Here is a 15,509-nt window from a genome sequence, read left to right as displayed (position 1 = left end):
TATTCATGCATTTACTACCGATTTAATTATAATAACTTCGTCGCAAAAAAAAATGTAATGACTTCATTTAAAACAAATTGTTTTTATAAAAAATAATTTAAATAAATAAATTAACATATTAATTATATTTTATTTGAAATATTTTTAAATTAAAAATAATTAAATTTTTTTATGTAAATTAAAGTTAAGAGATGATTTCATCTAAATTTTGAGGCCCTCAGTGAAATTTAAGTATATATCGACATGTAATCAATAATAATATGTCAAAAGAATTTTAATAATGATGGGTTGAAATTTAAGAAATTTTATGATATAAATTAAAATTAAATAATACTACTGATATGAGTGAAATGAACTATATTCATTATTATTAAAAATGTTAATCCTGACATGTAATTACATATTAAAAAATTTTATTTAAAATATTATAAAATTTATGTATTATTTTAAAATTTTAATTTTTTATTGATTGAATATATAAATTAATTTATATCATAGTCCAGATTCGTGCAAAAATTTTTGGAAAATGATATTTTACTGCCCGTAAAAATAGTAATAGTAACAGGGGACCGAAATCGTTCTAAAACAGAAGACTAAATGGAAGGTGCGTAGATGAAACGCTCCAAGACTAAATGCCGAGTATGAGCGCGGAAATAAAAAATAAAGAGATGACGTCGACAAATGGACAGCAGGCAAAAGGGCCCCGAGCCGATTTGGTGGTTTCAGAGAAAGAAAATTTGAATTAAAATTAATCTAATGATTAAAAAAAATCATTTAAATATGTAATTACCTGTCTACCAAAAATATTATTTAATTACCCAATTAACGATCGAACCTCAGCCTCGCAAGCCTAAAAGATTAGGTTCGGATCCAGGTTCGGACACCAAAAGCAACACTCCCTCGAAAAAGCCAAGCCACCATCTAAAGAAATAATGGAACCAAAAATGAGAGAGAGAGAGGAGAGAGAGAGTTAAAAAAAAAAGGACTCAATTTCTAGGGAGAGAAAGGGAAGCAGAAATAGCGAGGTTTTTGAGAGAAAGACAGAGATGGGACAGATCGTGAAGAGGAAGAAGAAAGGAAGACCATCCAAGGCAGATCTAGCTCGGCGGTCGTCGGGTCAGAACACGGCAGCTACTGAGCCTCATCGACGGCAAAGTCTCCGGCGCCGGAATGTGAGATATAACAATTTTATCGACTACGATGATTACCTGGACGAGTTCGAGGAGTACGAGGATATAGAAGAGGAAGAAGAAGAAGAAGAAGAAGAGAGGAGGAAAGAGAAAAAGCTCAAGCTAGTACTCAAGCTCAATAACCAGGAACATAGCCGCAACAAAGCGGCGCGTGGAGATCACGCTCGCGGAGATGCTGCGGCGTCTTCGTCGGAGGAGGATGTAGACCAGAGTGAAAAGAAGCCATTGAAGGAGAAGAAAATAAACGGCAGAGATTACAGTGAAGCAGAGGACGAGAGTGAAGATGATCATGTAAACGAAGATGATAACGATCAAGAGGTATAAAAAATGGTGCATCCATAGATTAAATTGTACGGATCTGATCAAGTAGGAGGGAAAAAAATGTGAAGCGTGGGAGGGAGAGATGGATATAGAGTAGGGAATGGAAGTGTCCAGCTCAGCGGAAATCACTGAGAAATTTCTAATTGGTCCAGACTTCAATATTACTCCTCTCTTTCTTTCTCTCTCTAAATCTATATCTATTTGGTTTCTCTTTCTATCTCTCTGTGTGTCGGGAAATTTTGAGATAATAACGGTCGGGTCAACTGTCAAAAACTACCTTCTCTCCAACAGAATCTGATCACACTCTCCCCACCTTTCTCTCCCTACCAACCTCTATCTCTCTTTCTCTACCTATTATCCTTTTTATCTCCCTTTCACATATGTTGTCTGCTTTATATAGATGTCTCTGTCTCTGTCTCTGTCAGCATCTTGTTTCTCTCCCATCGTAATTGCCTCATGAGCATGTATATTCGTGTTTAAGGTTTCGACTTTTTTATTTTGACAGGAAAGGGAAAGGAAAGCTGATACCAAGAGGCAGGACTCTGTACCAGGTTTGTGTTGATTGATGGATTTTGATTAGAGTGCATTTGGTTGCTTAAATTACCTTGTGGAATGGGAAATTGAATTGGGCTTGCTGAATTTTGTGTTTTCTTTCGATCAGGAACACCGACTGATCATGCAAATGGGTTGCCTTTACCTGATAAGAAGTCGCTCGAGTTGATTCTAGACAAGCTTCAAAAGTGGGTTACGCGTCACGTCCCTCTTTGTCATGCGTTAATTCATTAATTTACTTAATCTGAGGAATTTTTTGTTGTTAATTGTTGTTTCGGCTCTAAATTGTGGTAGGAAGGACACATATGGCGTGTATGCAGAACCTGTGGATGTTGAAGAGGTGAGTCAAACGGACACTGAAGTGCTTGCTTGTTAGCGGATTTTTGGAGGGCACTATTTTTTGGTGATCTTGAAGCTCTAATTTTTTTTTCTTCTTCTTCTCTGTTCTTGTAGCTTCCTGATTATTTTGATGTAATTGAGCATCCAATGGACTTTGCCACAGTGAGGAAGAAGCTGGGAAATGCGTCATATTTGACCTTTGAACAATTTGAGGTGAAAATCCGCCCTCACACCTCTGTTTTTGCTTTGCTAGGTAGTTTGTCGGCTTTGATATGGGCCCTCTCACCCTAAGCACTTAGCAGAACGCTGCTCAAGTCCAGTGCTGGCTGTCATTTGTTTATTCATTTGAGGCGGTGTTGTGTTGGACTCCGTTCTGCTTGCAGCTGCCTACGATTTTACAGCATTCCTTCATTTGATTCAAGTGTCAAAAATCTTGACTTCTGGGCAGGTCAATTGGAAGTTGTATTTGTTTGTGGAGAAAATCATGCAGATGGGATGTAGATGATATTGGATTGCAGTTGAGCGAGAAAGTTTTGGGATAGAATTCTTGATGCTACTTTAGTATAGAGCGCCTTTTCTTCCCCCCCCTCCCCCCCCCCCCCCTCTCCCTCCCTCCCCCTCTCCCTCCCTCTCTCTCTCTCTCTCTATATGCCTTCTTGGTTTTTCTATGGGGGACGAGATGACAATGCTTCTCTTTACTCCAGGTCAAAACTACGATTTTCTGGCACTTCAGATGGCAGAAACAGATACTGGGCTTTCACCTTTTATTTTTAAATTTTCTCAATCTAACATCCAAGCAGTAATTAATTGTGCAACTTAATGCTTCATAATTATGGTCAATGCATTGGCAAATTAAACTCAGTAGATGGTTTAGAAATGAGAGAGGATTTAAGAGCTGGCCGGTATTGAACTGGGTTAATTGGGTAGGTTCTGACATGTGAGTCTAGAATGTAAATTGAGACGGAGTATGGTTCTTATTTATTTGGCTTCCAAGCCAAAAAGGAATTAGTGGATGTGTGGAGAGTGTGATGCTAATGCTGGTTTTGCTGTTTTAGTCTTGTTCAATTGGTTTTTACCATGTAATCATACTGAGAGAATTATTCTGAATTAGATCACTTACCTGTGTTTGGGTTTTTGGAATTCACAAGCCACTACTGATTAGTGGTTATCTTCCTGGGTCTATGTGATAAAGAGAAAATTTTCTTTATGCCTAACCTTTGTATTTGACTTCTTTCAAGTGTTGTTTGACCTGAGAGCATTAATCTCTATAACACGGACTGTCATTCTCGTGGATAAACCTGCACAAATTGGCAGATACCATTTTCAGTTGGATGCCTTCATACTGATGATTGAAATATAATATTCTATTCATCTGTATTCCTGTATTTTTGTTAGTAGCATGTAGTCCTTGTTGACCTGGAAAACGGGGCTAAAATTTTGCTAATTTTCACTGTTGCCGAAAGTAGCACATTCTCTTGTTGCTTATTTGAGGTCCTCACATTTCTAACTGGTCGACACTGCATTGGCGTTTTTCTTTGTTAAATTTCTTGAACTAATGTTCTTCAAAAATTGTTTTCATTAGCTGGAGTATTTAACTGATGAATGCTAATTTACTTTTATTGCAGAGTGATGTGTTCTTAATTTGCTCAAATGCAATGCAATATAATTCAGCTGAGACCATATATCATAAGCAGGTATATGCTTTTGGTCTTCTTAATTCTTCTCATTTCCATGGTTTATCTTCCACCTTCTAGCTAAACATATTATTGATTATTTTGGAAAGGCACGAGCTATCCAAGAGCTGGCAAGGAAGAAGTTCCAGAAGTTAAGGATTGACTTAGAACGCTCTGAGAAGGAGCTGAAGTCAGAACAGAAGACAAAACCCAACTTCTTGGCAAAAACACAAATGAAGAAGCCTTTGAGCCGGACTATGCAGGAACCTGTAGGCTCAGATTTTTCTTCAGGTGCCACTCTTGCCAATACTGCTGACCACCAGAATGGTTTTGTTGCTGCCCAATCTACTGGCTGTGACAGGCCTAGTAATATTGATGGGCCTATAGAGGGTACCTCTTCCGTGTTTGACAATACTTTGGAGAAAGCAGAAGAACTATCATCAGGTATACTTAATGAATTTCTCTCTGTTTTTTTTTTATATATGTATTTTGATGAGTGCTTTTGGGATTTTATTGCTGGTGTACACCAAGCCTAGAATCAGATGCCAAAAGTTAAATTTTATTCAAGTGTACTTGGGAAATAATAGGTTAATGTGCTGTAGCTTGCTGCAGTGGTAAAGTTTCATGGTAGTAATTACAAGAATCTAACTTGGAGTCATGAAAGCAGCAACTTTCTGCGTAGTTACTAAACGAGATTATTTAAATTCTCAATTACTTGACCCCATTTTGGTTATGAATCATAATTAGTAATAGCTTTTCAATGCGAAGTGTCTATCTGAGCATGTTGAATTATCTCAAGCGGGAAGGCTTCAGAAAATGCTGTTTAAAAAAAAAGAGTTCTTGATGTTTATTTGGTCTCCATGTCATTATTGTTCCAAAGAATAATAAAAACACTTTATATTAACCATGGTTGTATTATTTCTTTTAATTGTTTGACTGCTTTACTCTTTAGGGAAGGGTCTCCTACCAAAATGTGGGAGGAAATCATCCATGCTTGATGAAAACCGTCGTGCTACTTATAACATATCAAGTCAACCTGCAGCAAGATCAGAATCTATATTTACAACATTTGAGGGTGAAATCAAACAGCTGGTTGCGGTATGTCAGAAAAAACTGTTTTCTCCTTTGAAATACTTGGTTTCTGTACTCACTGATTTTTATTTTCGTGAATCAGGTTGGGCTTCATGCAGATTATTCTTACGCTAGAAGCTTGGCTTGTTTTGCTGCAATGCTTGGACCTGTAGCATGGAAAGTTGCCTCACAGAGGATTGAACAAGCACTACCGTCGGGGTGTAAGTTTGGGCGTGGGTGGGTTGGAGAATATGAGCCACTGCCAACACCAGTATTAATGCTTGAAACACGCACACAGAAAGAATCTACTTTACTAGGTGCTGCTGATGCAGTGAAGAATGACTCAACTTCAAGGACCCCTATTCCTGCGAAGGAAAATCATGTTAATGCACCAATTTCAGAAGGAAAACCATCTTTGATTCGTCCAACTTGTGGGCATATTTTAGAAGGAAGACCATCCTTTTCTTCTGCTGGATCGACACCCAGTACCCTTCTTCCTGTTAATCCTACTTATCAGCAGCAAAACCTTCCACTCAGGAATTTTTCTGAGCCTCAGAATAAGAATTCAAAACAAGTTGAACTTAACTTGCCTCCATCGAGCTATCAACATGATGCTGATATTGCAGAAAAGCATCTTCCTAATAATTCAGAAGTTGCTACTCCGAAGCCAAGGGAGATGCCGAGGACAGTGAGTCTTATGCAATCGATGCCTTCTAAGCAGCCAGATAGTAGTGGAGTTGGCTCTAGTGGGTTGCCTAATGGAAAAGTCACTAGTTCCTTGAATAATAGATCTTCTGATGGTGTTCCCAGTCAAATGGCCCGAGCACCAACATTTTTTGCCAGAGGAAAGGAACATGTCCTTAATGATCCAGTTGAAGCAATGAGAATATCAGCTGAAATGGCCCCAAAACAGCAGAAACCTTCAAATCAATCCTCAGTTGATACGTCATCTGTTGTACCATCACTTCCACCTGTAAGAAATGATTCTGGCAATGCTGCTGCTGTTGCAGCCCGTGCATGGATGTCCATAGGTTCCGGGGGTTTTAAAGTACCAAGTGAAAATCCCTCCACACCCAAAAATCAGATCTCTGCGGAGTCGTTATACAACCCTACTCGGCAATTGCATCCTCAAATTCCTCGAGTTCAGGGGCAGTTTCCTCTTCCGGCAGGGATGCAATTTCAGGCTGAGAAGAATAGCTTACCATTTCAAGCATTTATGCAACCACCTGTTCATGCAGGAATTGGTCAAAACAGACCAATGGTCTTCCCTCAATTTGTGGCAACTGACTTGTCTAGGGTTCAGATACAATCTTCGTGGCGAGGGCTAAGTCCTCATTCTCAGCCGAAGCAAAAACAGGAGAGACTTCCTCCTGACTTGAATATTGGTTTCCAGTCTCCAGGATCTCCAGTGAAACAGTCTTCAGGTATCATGGTCGACTCACAGCAGCCAGACTTGGCATTGCAACTTTGAGCGTTGATGGACGTTTTCGAGGATCAGAATAATGACAAAGATTGTTGATGCTGAGGTAATATTGGCTATGGACTAAAGAACAAAAAAAAAAAAAATTATCCATCACACCTCAGCTGCATAAAATGTGTCTGGCCTGCCTAATTTGGTCTTGAAGATAGTAATACCAGCCTTGAATTCATAAGATAGAAATCCTGGATTAGTCCTTGGCTGGGTTCTATCTGTACAAAAGGAGGGATTTTTTTCAGGATGAAATGACAACTGGAGATTATCAGGAAGATAAATTTTTTAATAGAGCTGCATATGTTTGATATTTTCCCATTGAAGATCACTGACTTATAAGTTAGAACAGAACTCAGTTTCTGTCAGGGAGTTGAAAAAAAGATAGGGTACGGAAAGAGTTAAGTTCAAGGATTCTTGATCTCTAGGACTTTCAGCTGTTGATCATAAATCAAAATGAATCATAGATAAGTTTCAGTTCCAGCTATTCCCTTGTACATTTGATTCTGATGGATGAGAATTACTTGCATAGATTCTATCGTATTTGATTCCTTCAATATCAATATTTTGCTTCTTTTTTATGCCACTTGAATGTGTTTATGCTCTCAGAAGGAAAAATGATTTGGTGTTTTCTCTCTATCCGCCTTTATGTTTTTGTTCTGTCATCGTGTGAGCAATGTCTAATACTTTGACCCTTTTCTATGGTAAATAATATTATAGTTGGGATCAAAAGAATTTTGAAGGAAAGAAATGTATTAAGATTTTATCCCTGAATTATTAATTCAATTGCTGGAGTTACACCTTAAAAATATGAATATTTAATTTTATTTATAGTTATAGTCAAAATTTTTAATTTTATATAATGCAGTTTAATATGTTTAATTTTTTTATAATTGGAGTCAAACTGGAAATTAATTTTGACCGGTGAGCAATCTCTAAATCATGGTTAAACTAATAGTTTGGCATCAAGGTTACCACTCTTTTAACAATCTCAAGGCCGATGTAGCTCAATCTCTATCCCCTTTCTTCTAAATTCTTTTGCAGTTTGGGCTTTCAAATCTTTCTATTTATAGCTGTTTTAGATGGCTATTAGTTTTTTAAGATCCATAAGCGTTCTCTTTTACCAGAATTAAGACGCATATAGATTACAACCATTGAATTTATAAGAGTTGATTCTTGATCTCTATGATTGTCGATCATTATATGAGTAGTGTATTTTTAATATTATAGAAAAGGGCGACAATAGTGTCTGTCTAATTTAATATTTCAAATTTTGCTGCAGAATATTACATGAGACTTGATGTGCATATTGTCTGATTATTCAAAATTACTCTTATCCACTCCGTATCTTTCCATGATATATTATTCTTAGTTTTTTTATTCTCTCTGTTTTGGATCTAATATCTTATGTTTTTTTTTTTCTCCCTATTAATGGACAGTGCGCTGAGGTAGAAAAGCTTTCGGCAGAGGAAGATAACAAAGCATATAACCGGAAAAGAACGACTCGTCGTTTCACGGCCAAGACTAGTGATGTAGGATTGGTAATTGAGATAATTAGGGATTTAAAAGAGAACCACTAGTTTAACCATGATTTTCATTTCTAACAAGAAAAGATAAATCACACTTGACATCACAGGCGCGTAAATTACAACTATTTTCTCCAAAAAAACAAAAAAGAAAAATACAATTGTCAAAATCAAAATTAAGCTTTTTTTTTTTTTTTTTTAAAGCTAGGAGGAAAAGTCTATCCTGATATTTTCAGAATTAATATATATGCCATTGCAACCGCTCTAACTTAGTAAATCGAAATTAATTGACCACCTATCTTTTACAACAAATTAAAAACAATTATGAATGAAAGTAAAAAATTTGTCTAATAGACTTTAAAAAGTGCAGAATATTAATTTTAGCTTAATAACTTAAAGAACCAGAACTTTCATGCTCTTTTTAAATCTAACTAATTCTTATATTTCTTGTTTTCAATTCTACATGCTGCCTTTAAAATTTCTATGCATTTTGGTACGAAATCAATTTTCGGCCAGATACTCGGAACAAGAATCTGGTGTGGCACTGAATATATATAAAATTATTAAAAAATCGACTAAATCATTGAATGGACTCGATGATGCAGAACTCATCTAAATTCTACTCATGGTTATAGAGAGAAACCATCGAAACGCCTTCCTTCTGAGAGCATAATTCAGATGCACACATCGTAAGGATAAATTTTACGATATAACCATTGAGTATTGTATCCATTAATTATAGGGTTCCATATAAATCCCATTATAGTTAATGATCAAAATTGTATAGAATAATTTTTCCATCATAAAAGCTATAAAAGGAAGCGAAATTATCAATGCGTTCATATTGAGGAATCAAAAGACGACAAGAATTTCATCGACCAGAATCAAATGTACAAGGGAAATGCTGAAACTAGAACTTACGTATGATTCATTTGATTTATGATTAATAGTTGATGGTCCTAGAGATCAAGAATCCTCCTACTTTTTCCATAATATATCTTCTGTTCAACTCCCTGACATAAACTAAGTACTGTTTTGAGTCAGTAATCTTCAATGGGAAAAAGACCCAACACATGCAGCTCTGTCGAATCTCCGGTCGTCATTTCATCTATGGCAACTGCAAAAATCCCTTCTTTGCACAGACAGTGTTGTGATCCTCACACCAAAATTAGGCAGGCCATGCAGCTGAGGCGTGATGAGTTAAAATTTTTTTTAAGTTCTTGTGTCCACAGTCATATTACCTCAACATCAGCAATCCGTCATTCTCCTGATCCGCTAAAAAGCCCATCCAAAATCAGAGTTGCAATGCCAAGTCTGGCTGCTGTGACTCAACCATGACACCTGAAGACTGTTTCACTGGAGATCCTTGAGACTGGAAACAAATATTCAAGTCAGGAGGAAGTGCTTCCTGCTTTTGCTTTGGCTGAGAATGTGGACTTAGGCCTTGCCGTGATGATTGCATCTGAATCCCAGACAAGCTGGTCGCTACAAATTGAGGGAAGACCATAAGTCTGTTTTGAAACTGTCCATTTCCTGCATGAACAGGTGGCTGCATAAATGCTTGAAATGGCATGCTATTCTTCTCAGTATGAAATTTCGACCCTAAAGGAAGAGGAAATTGGCCATGCACTTGAGGAAATTGTGGATGCAATTGCCAAGTTTGGTTGTACAAAGACTCTGCAGATATCTGATTTGTGGGTGTGGGGAAATTTTCACTCGGTACTTTAAAACCCCCAGAACCTATGGACATCCATGCACGGGCTGCAACAGCAGCAGCATTGTTAGAATCCTTTCTTACTGGTGGAAGTGATGGTATAACAGGTGAAGTATCAACTGAAGATTGATTTGAAGGTTTCTGCTGTTTTTGAGCCCTTTCCGCTGATATTCTCATAGCTTCAACTGGATCGTGAAGAAAATGTTCCTGATGTTGGGCAAGGAATGTTGGTGCTCGGGCCATTTGATTGGGAACGCCATCAGAAGATCTACTAATCAAGGAACTAGTGACTTTTCCATTGGGTAACCCACCAGAACCAACTTCATTATCATCTGGCTGCTTAGAAGGCACTGACTGCATAAGACCCAGCGTCCTCGGAATCTCCCTTGGCTTGGTATTTGCCGTTTCTGAAGTACCAGGAAGATGCTTTTCTGCAACATCGGCATCATTTTGATAGCTTGATGGAGGTAAGTTAAGTTCAACTTGTTTTGAAGCCTTGTTTTGAGCTTCAGCATACTTCCTGGGTGGAAGGTTTTGCTGCTGATAAGTGGGATTAACAGGGAGAGGGATACTGGGTTTCGATCTAGAAGAAGAAAAGGAGGATGATCTTCCTTCTGCAATATGCCCACAAGTTGGACGAATCAAAGATGGTTTTCCTTCTAAAATCAATGTATTAACATGATTTTCCTTGTCAGAAACTGGGGTCCGTGAAGTTGATTCACTCTTTATTGCATCAGCAGCACCTCGTAATTTTGTAAATGAAGTATATTCTTTTTGTGCATGTGTTTTAACCATTAATACTGGTGTTGGCAGTGGCTCGTATTCTCCAACCCACCCGCGGCCAAACTTACACCCTGGGGGTAGTGCTTGTTCAATCCTCTGACACGCAACTTTCCATGCTACAGGTCCAAGCATTGCAGCGAAACAAGCCAAGCTCCTAGCATAAGAATAATCTGCATGAAGCCCAACCTGATTCAGGGAAATAGAAACGGGGTGAGTATAGAAACCAAGTATTCAAAAGGAGAGAACAGTTCATTTGTGACATACAGCAACCAGCTGTTTGATTTCACCCTCAAATGTTGTAAATATAGATTCTGATCTTGCTGCAGGTTGACTTGATATGTTATAAGTAGCACGACGGTTTTCATCAAGCATGGATGACTTCCTCCCATATTTGGATAGGAGACCCTTCCCTAAAAGCAGTCAAACAGTTAAAAGAAATATCATAACCATAGAAAATAACATGTGCTTTTGTTATTCTTGGGAAGAATAATGACAAAAAAACCAAAGGTTGCAACATCGGCAACCTACAGCTAGTAACCTGTTATTTTGCATGTACATTAATAAAATGGAACAAACTTTTGAAACCCAATTCTAGGCTTAGTAAAAACCTGCAATAAAATTTTAAAGAACTATTCAAATATTAAAAAACCCACCACTAAAAATCACTAAAGGTACCTGATGGTAGTTCTTCTGCTTTCTCCAAAGTATTATCAACCAGGGAAGAGGTACCTTCTATAGGCCCATCAATATTACTAGGTCTGTCACAGCCACTAGATTGGGCAGCAACAAAACCACTCTGGTAATCACCAGCAGTGGCAAGAGTGGCACCTGAAGAAAAATCAGACCCTACAGGTTCCTGCACAGTCCGGCTCAAAGGCTTCTTCATTTGTTTTTTCACCAAGAAGTTAGGTTTTGTTTTCAGTTCTGACTTAAGCTCCTTCTCAGAGCGTTCTAAGTCAATCCTTAACTTCTCGAACTTCTTCCTTGCCAGCTCTTGGATGGCTCGTGCCTTTTCCAAAATGATCAGATATAAGATTAGCCAGCAAGGTAAAAGATAAACTACAGAGTTGAGAAGAAATAAGAAGACCAAAAAGCAGTATACCTGCTTATGATATATGGTCTCTGGTGAATTGTATTGCATTGCATTTGAGCAAATTAAAAACACATCACTCTGAAATAAAAAAAAAAAGAAAGCAAAAAATCAGTATTACAAACAACACCAGATGTCCTCTAGGCTTCCAGCTGATGAAACAATTTTGCAAGAACTTTATTAAGAAAACCATCACTGCAGTATTGCAGTGTCTAACCACTAACAAATGTGAGTATCCATAACAGTAAATAAGCAACAAGAGAATGTGATACTTTTGGCACCAGTGAATTTTAGCAAAATTCTAGCCCTATCTTTAAATGTCAACCTAAGTATGAATAAAATATGGAAGATGAATAAAATATTACTTCAATCAACATCAGCACGAAGGCATCCGACTGAAAATGTCAATATATGCCAGTTTATGCAGGTTTTTCCACCAAAATGACAGTCCATGTCATAGAGATTAATGTTCTCTGGTCAAACAACAGTAGTAAAGAAGTCAAATACAAAGGTAAGGCAAAAATAAAATTTTTTCTTGTCACATATTGCCCCAGAGATATAAATTAATCAGTAGCTTTTGAATGCCATAAGCCCCACAAAGATAAATGATCTAATTCAGAAAATTTCCCTCAACATGGCAACAACCAATTGTATGAGACGAAAACAGTAAAACCAGCCCCAGAACCATGCTCTCCACATATCCACGAATGGCTTTCTGACTTGTAATCCAATGATATAAAAACAAGTCAACAACATATTCCATCTCAATTCACATTCTAGACACACAAGTTTGAAAATTAAATAATTAACTCTAGTACAAGACCAGCCGTTGTTACATCCTCTTGCTATCATTCTTAGAAGTTTTATTTATAAACCATCACAATTCTGAAGCATAAATTGCACAACTAATTTCTGCTTGAATGTTGGATTTGAGCAAAACTAGGGAGTAAAAGGTGAAAGCCCAGTATCTGATTTGTGCAGTCTGAAACTGCCATAAAATCCTGGTATTGACCTGGTGTAAAAAGAATCATAGACATTCCATCCCTCCACCCAAAAAACAGAAAATGAGAGAGAGAGAGAGGAGGAGCAGGAGTAGGTGGGGGTGGGGGGAGAGAAAATGCGTTTCATCATAAAATAGCATAAAGAATCCTATCATAGAACTTTTGTGCACTCAACTGTAGTCCAAATATCATTTATATCCCATCTCCATAATTTTCTCCACAAGTCAAAGACAGTCCGATTGACCTCGCCCGGCTACCAACAATAGGACTCCCAAAACGTTGACACTTGAATGAACCGAAGGAATGCTAAAATTTTGAGAGCTCCAAGGAGAATGCAGTCCACAGACTCAAATGCATAAACAAATGACAGACTTCAGCAGCATTCAGCTAAGTGATTGAGAATTCCCAGATCCCAGGCGACAAACTAACTAGTATAGCAAAAGCAGAGGTGTGAATGCTGGATTCTCACCTCAAATTGTTCAAAGTTCCAATACGACTCCTCCGCCAGTTTCTTCCTCACTGTGGCAAAGTCCATTGGATGCGCAATTACATCAAAATAATCAGGAAGCTACAGAAAAACAGAAGGAAAAAGAAGAAGTATGAGATTTTCAAGATCCCATGAAAATAATGCCCTCCAAAAACATGCCAACAATCCACCTCAGTGTCCGTTTCGCTTACCTCTTCAACATCCACCGGTTCTGCATACACACCATACGTGTCCTTCCTACCACAATTTAGAACCGAAAAAACAATTAACATCAAAAAGGTCTCTCAGACTAACTACATAATTAATTAACGCATGACATAGAGGGCGTGTAACCCACTTTTGAAGCTTGTCTAGGATCAATTCGAGCGACTTCTTGTCAGGCAAAGGCAACCCATTTGGATGATCAGTAGGTGTTCCTGCTCAAAAGAAAACAAAAAATTCAGCAAACCCAATTCAAAATTGCGATGCCATACATGTAAATTAAGCAACCCTTAAATCAAAATCCAGAGCGATCAAAAGCAAAGCTAATCAAAATCCATCAATCAACACAAACCTGGTACAGAGTCCTGCCTTTTGGTATCAACTTTTCTTTCCCTTTCCTGTCAAAATCAAAAAGGAACAACCTTAAACACGAATAAACATATTCATGAAGCACGCAAAATGTACGATTGGGGGGAAACAAGACGCTGACAGACAGAGACAGAGACAGAGACAGAGACAGAGACAGAGACATGTAAAGAAAGCAGACAACATACGTAGAATAGAGTGAAAGACAATAGGTATAGAAAGAGAGAGAGAGAGGTGGGTAGTGAGAGAAAGGTGGGGAGAAGTAAGCAGATTCTGTTGGAAAGAAGGTAGTTTTTGACAGTTGACCCGACAGTTATTATCTCAAATCTCCCGACACAGAGAGAAGAGACACACATAGAAAGAGAAACCAAATAGATATAGATTTAGAGAGATAGAGGAACAGAGTAGTATTGAAGTCTGGACCAATTAGAAATTACTCAGTGATCTCCGCTGAGCTGGACACTTCCCTTCCCTACTCTATACCCTCTCTCTTTCTCTGTTTCACGCTTCACGTTTTTACTCTTCTTCCTTGTCAGATCAGTGCAATTTAACCCATTTATGAGCAATTTTTTTTTATACCTCTTCATTGTTATCATCTTCAATTCCATGATCATTTTCACTCTCGTTCTCGGCTTCACTATCATCTCCGCTGTCAATTTTCCTCTTCCTTAATGGCTTCTTTTCGCTCTCGTCGTCCTCCGACGAAGACGCAGCATCTCCACGCGCGTGTTCTACACGCGTCGCTTTATTGCGGCTCTGTTCTTGGCTGTTGAGCTTAAGTACGAGCTTGAGCTTCTTCTCTTTCCTCTTCTCTTCTTCTTCACTCTCCTCGTACTCCTCGAACTCGTCAACGTAGTCATCGTAGTCGATGAAATTGTTATACCTCACATTCTGGCGCCGGAGACTGCGCCGTCGATGATGCTCGGTATTCACAGCGTTCTGACCCGACGACCGCTGAGCTAGATCTGCCTTGGATGGTCTTCCTTTCTTCTTCCTCTTCACGATCTGTCCCATCTCTGTGTATTTCTCTAAAATACTCTGATGTTTCTGCTGCCCTTTCTCGCTCTAGAAATGAGTCTCTTTTTTTCTTTTTTTATTTTTTTAACTTTCTCTCTCTCTCTCTTGTTTTTGGTTTCATTATTTCCTCAGATGGTGGCTTGGCTTTTTCGAGGGAGGGTTGCTTTTTATGTCCGAACCTGACTCCGAAGCTAATTTTCTAGGCATGCCAGGCTGAGGTTCGGTAGTTGATTGGGTGATTAAATGAGATTTTTTTATCATATATTGTATTACTTTATTTTTTAATTCTAATTTTACTAATTTTTTATTTTAAAAAAAATCCAAATTAAGTTTAATCCGCAAGTTTCTCCGCTTACATCCAACTCAAAACTTAAAATTTGACGTTCAAAAAAATATGTAAAACATTAATTATATAAAAAGTCATACAATAAATTTATATTTTCCACAGAAAGGTGAACTCATTATAATACTAAAATTTTTAACGCTACGAAAAATAAGCTAATGTGTTTTTAAGAAAAATAAAAAAAATAGGTCAAGAATGCTTTTGAGGAGTTGCAAAATATGGTGGTTCAAGAAGACCATTCTGTGCTATGCTCGATCACAAGTTTAGAGAAAATGTCTTCCTCCGCCTGAAGGTGCTATTGAAATATATGTGGACGTCTCTTTGATTCTTCTTGTTGTTCAGCAGGATATGGTTTCCTACTTAGAAA

The 15,509-nt window shown here is 37.9% G+C and overlaps 2 protein-coding genes across 2 annotated transcripts; one reads left to right on the top strand and one right to left on the bottom strand.

The window, feature by feature from the left end:
* Window positions 1-923: 923 nt before the first annotated feature.
* Window positions 924-7,200, top strand: LOC110611628. The gene is made up of 9 exons (XM_043954915.1): window positions 924-1,508; window positions 2,017-2,062; window positions 2,173-2,251; window positions 2,358-2,403; window positions 2,517-2,615; window positions 4,028-4,096; window positions 4,186-4,519; window positions 5,028-5,173; window positions 5,250-7,200. The coding sequence occupies exons 1-9, from the start codon at window positions 1,047-1,049 to the stop codon at window positions 6,615-6,617; spliced, it is 2,649 nt and encodes an 882-aa protein (XP_043810850.1). The 5' UTR covers window positions 924-1,046; the 3' UTR covers window positions 6,618-7,200.
* Window positions 7,201-8,958: 1,758 nt separating this feature from the next.
* Window positions 8,959-14,932, bottom strand: LOC110610752. Its single transcript, XM_021750812.2, has 9 exons — window positions 14,362-14,932; window positions 13,769-13,814; window positions 13,553-13,631; window positions 13,407-13,452; window positions 13,198-13,296; window positions 11,740-11,808; window positions 11,313-11,646; window positions 10,902-11,047; window positions 8,959-10,823 (listed from the first exon to the last, which is right to left on the bottom strand). Exons 1-9 carry the CDS (start codon window positions 14,794-14,796, stop codon window positions 9,435-9,437), a joined length of 2,643 nt encoding a protein of 880 aa, XP_021606504.2. The 5' UTR covers window positions 14,797-14,932; the 3' UTR covers window positions 8,959-9,434.
* Window positions 14,933-15,509: the final 577 nt, after the last annotated feature.

Source organism: Manihot esculenta, chromosome 3 (genome assembly GCF_001659605.2).
Source record: "Manihot esculenta cultivar AM560-2 chromosome 3, M.esculenta_v8, whole genome shotgun sequence".
Taxonomy (NCBI): domain Eukaryota; kingdom Viridiplantae; phylum Streptophyta; class Magnoliopsida; order Malpighiales; family Euphorbiaceae; genus Manihot; species Manihot esculenta.
Note: the sequence above shows the minus strand (reverse complement) of the source record. Positions and strands in the feature narration are given on the sequence as shown.

Coding starts and splice junctions, on each gene's coding strand:
- LOC110611628 (XM_043954915.1), top strand. CDS start 1,047: ATGGGACAGATCGTGAAGAGGAAGAAGAAAGGAAGACCATCCAAGGCA. Junction 2,252..2,357: donor ATTCTAGACAAGCTTCAAAA/GTGGGTTACGCG, acceptor AAATTGTGGTAG/GAAGGACACATATGGCGTGT. Junction 4,097..4,185: donor AGACCATATATCATAAGCAG/GTATATGCTTTT, acceptor TATTTTGGAAAG/GCACGAGCTATCCAAGAGCT.
- LOC110610752 (XM_021750812.2), bottom strand. CDS start 14,796: ATGGGACAGATCGTGAAGAGGAAGAAGAAAGGAAGACCATCCAAGGCA. Junction 11,809..13,197: donor GGAACTTTGAACAATTTGAG/GTGAGAATCCAG, acceptor TTTTTATTTCAG/AGTGATGTGTTTTTAATTTG. Junction 10,824..10,901: donor AAATCAAACAGCTGGTTGCT/GTATGTCACAAA, acceptor TCCCTGAATCAG/GTTGGGCTTCATGCAGATTA.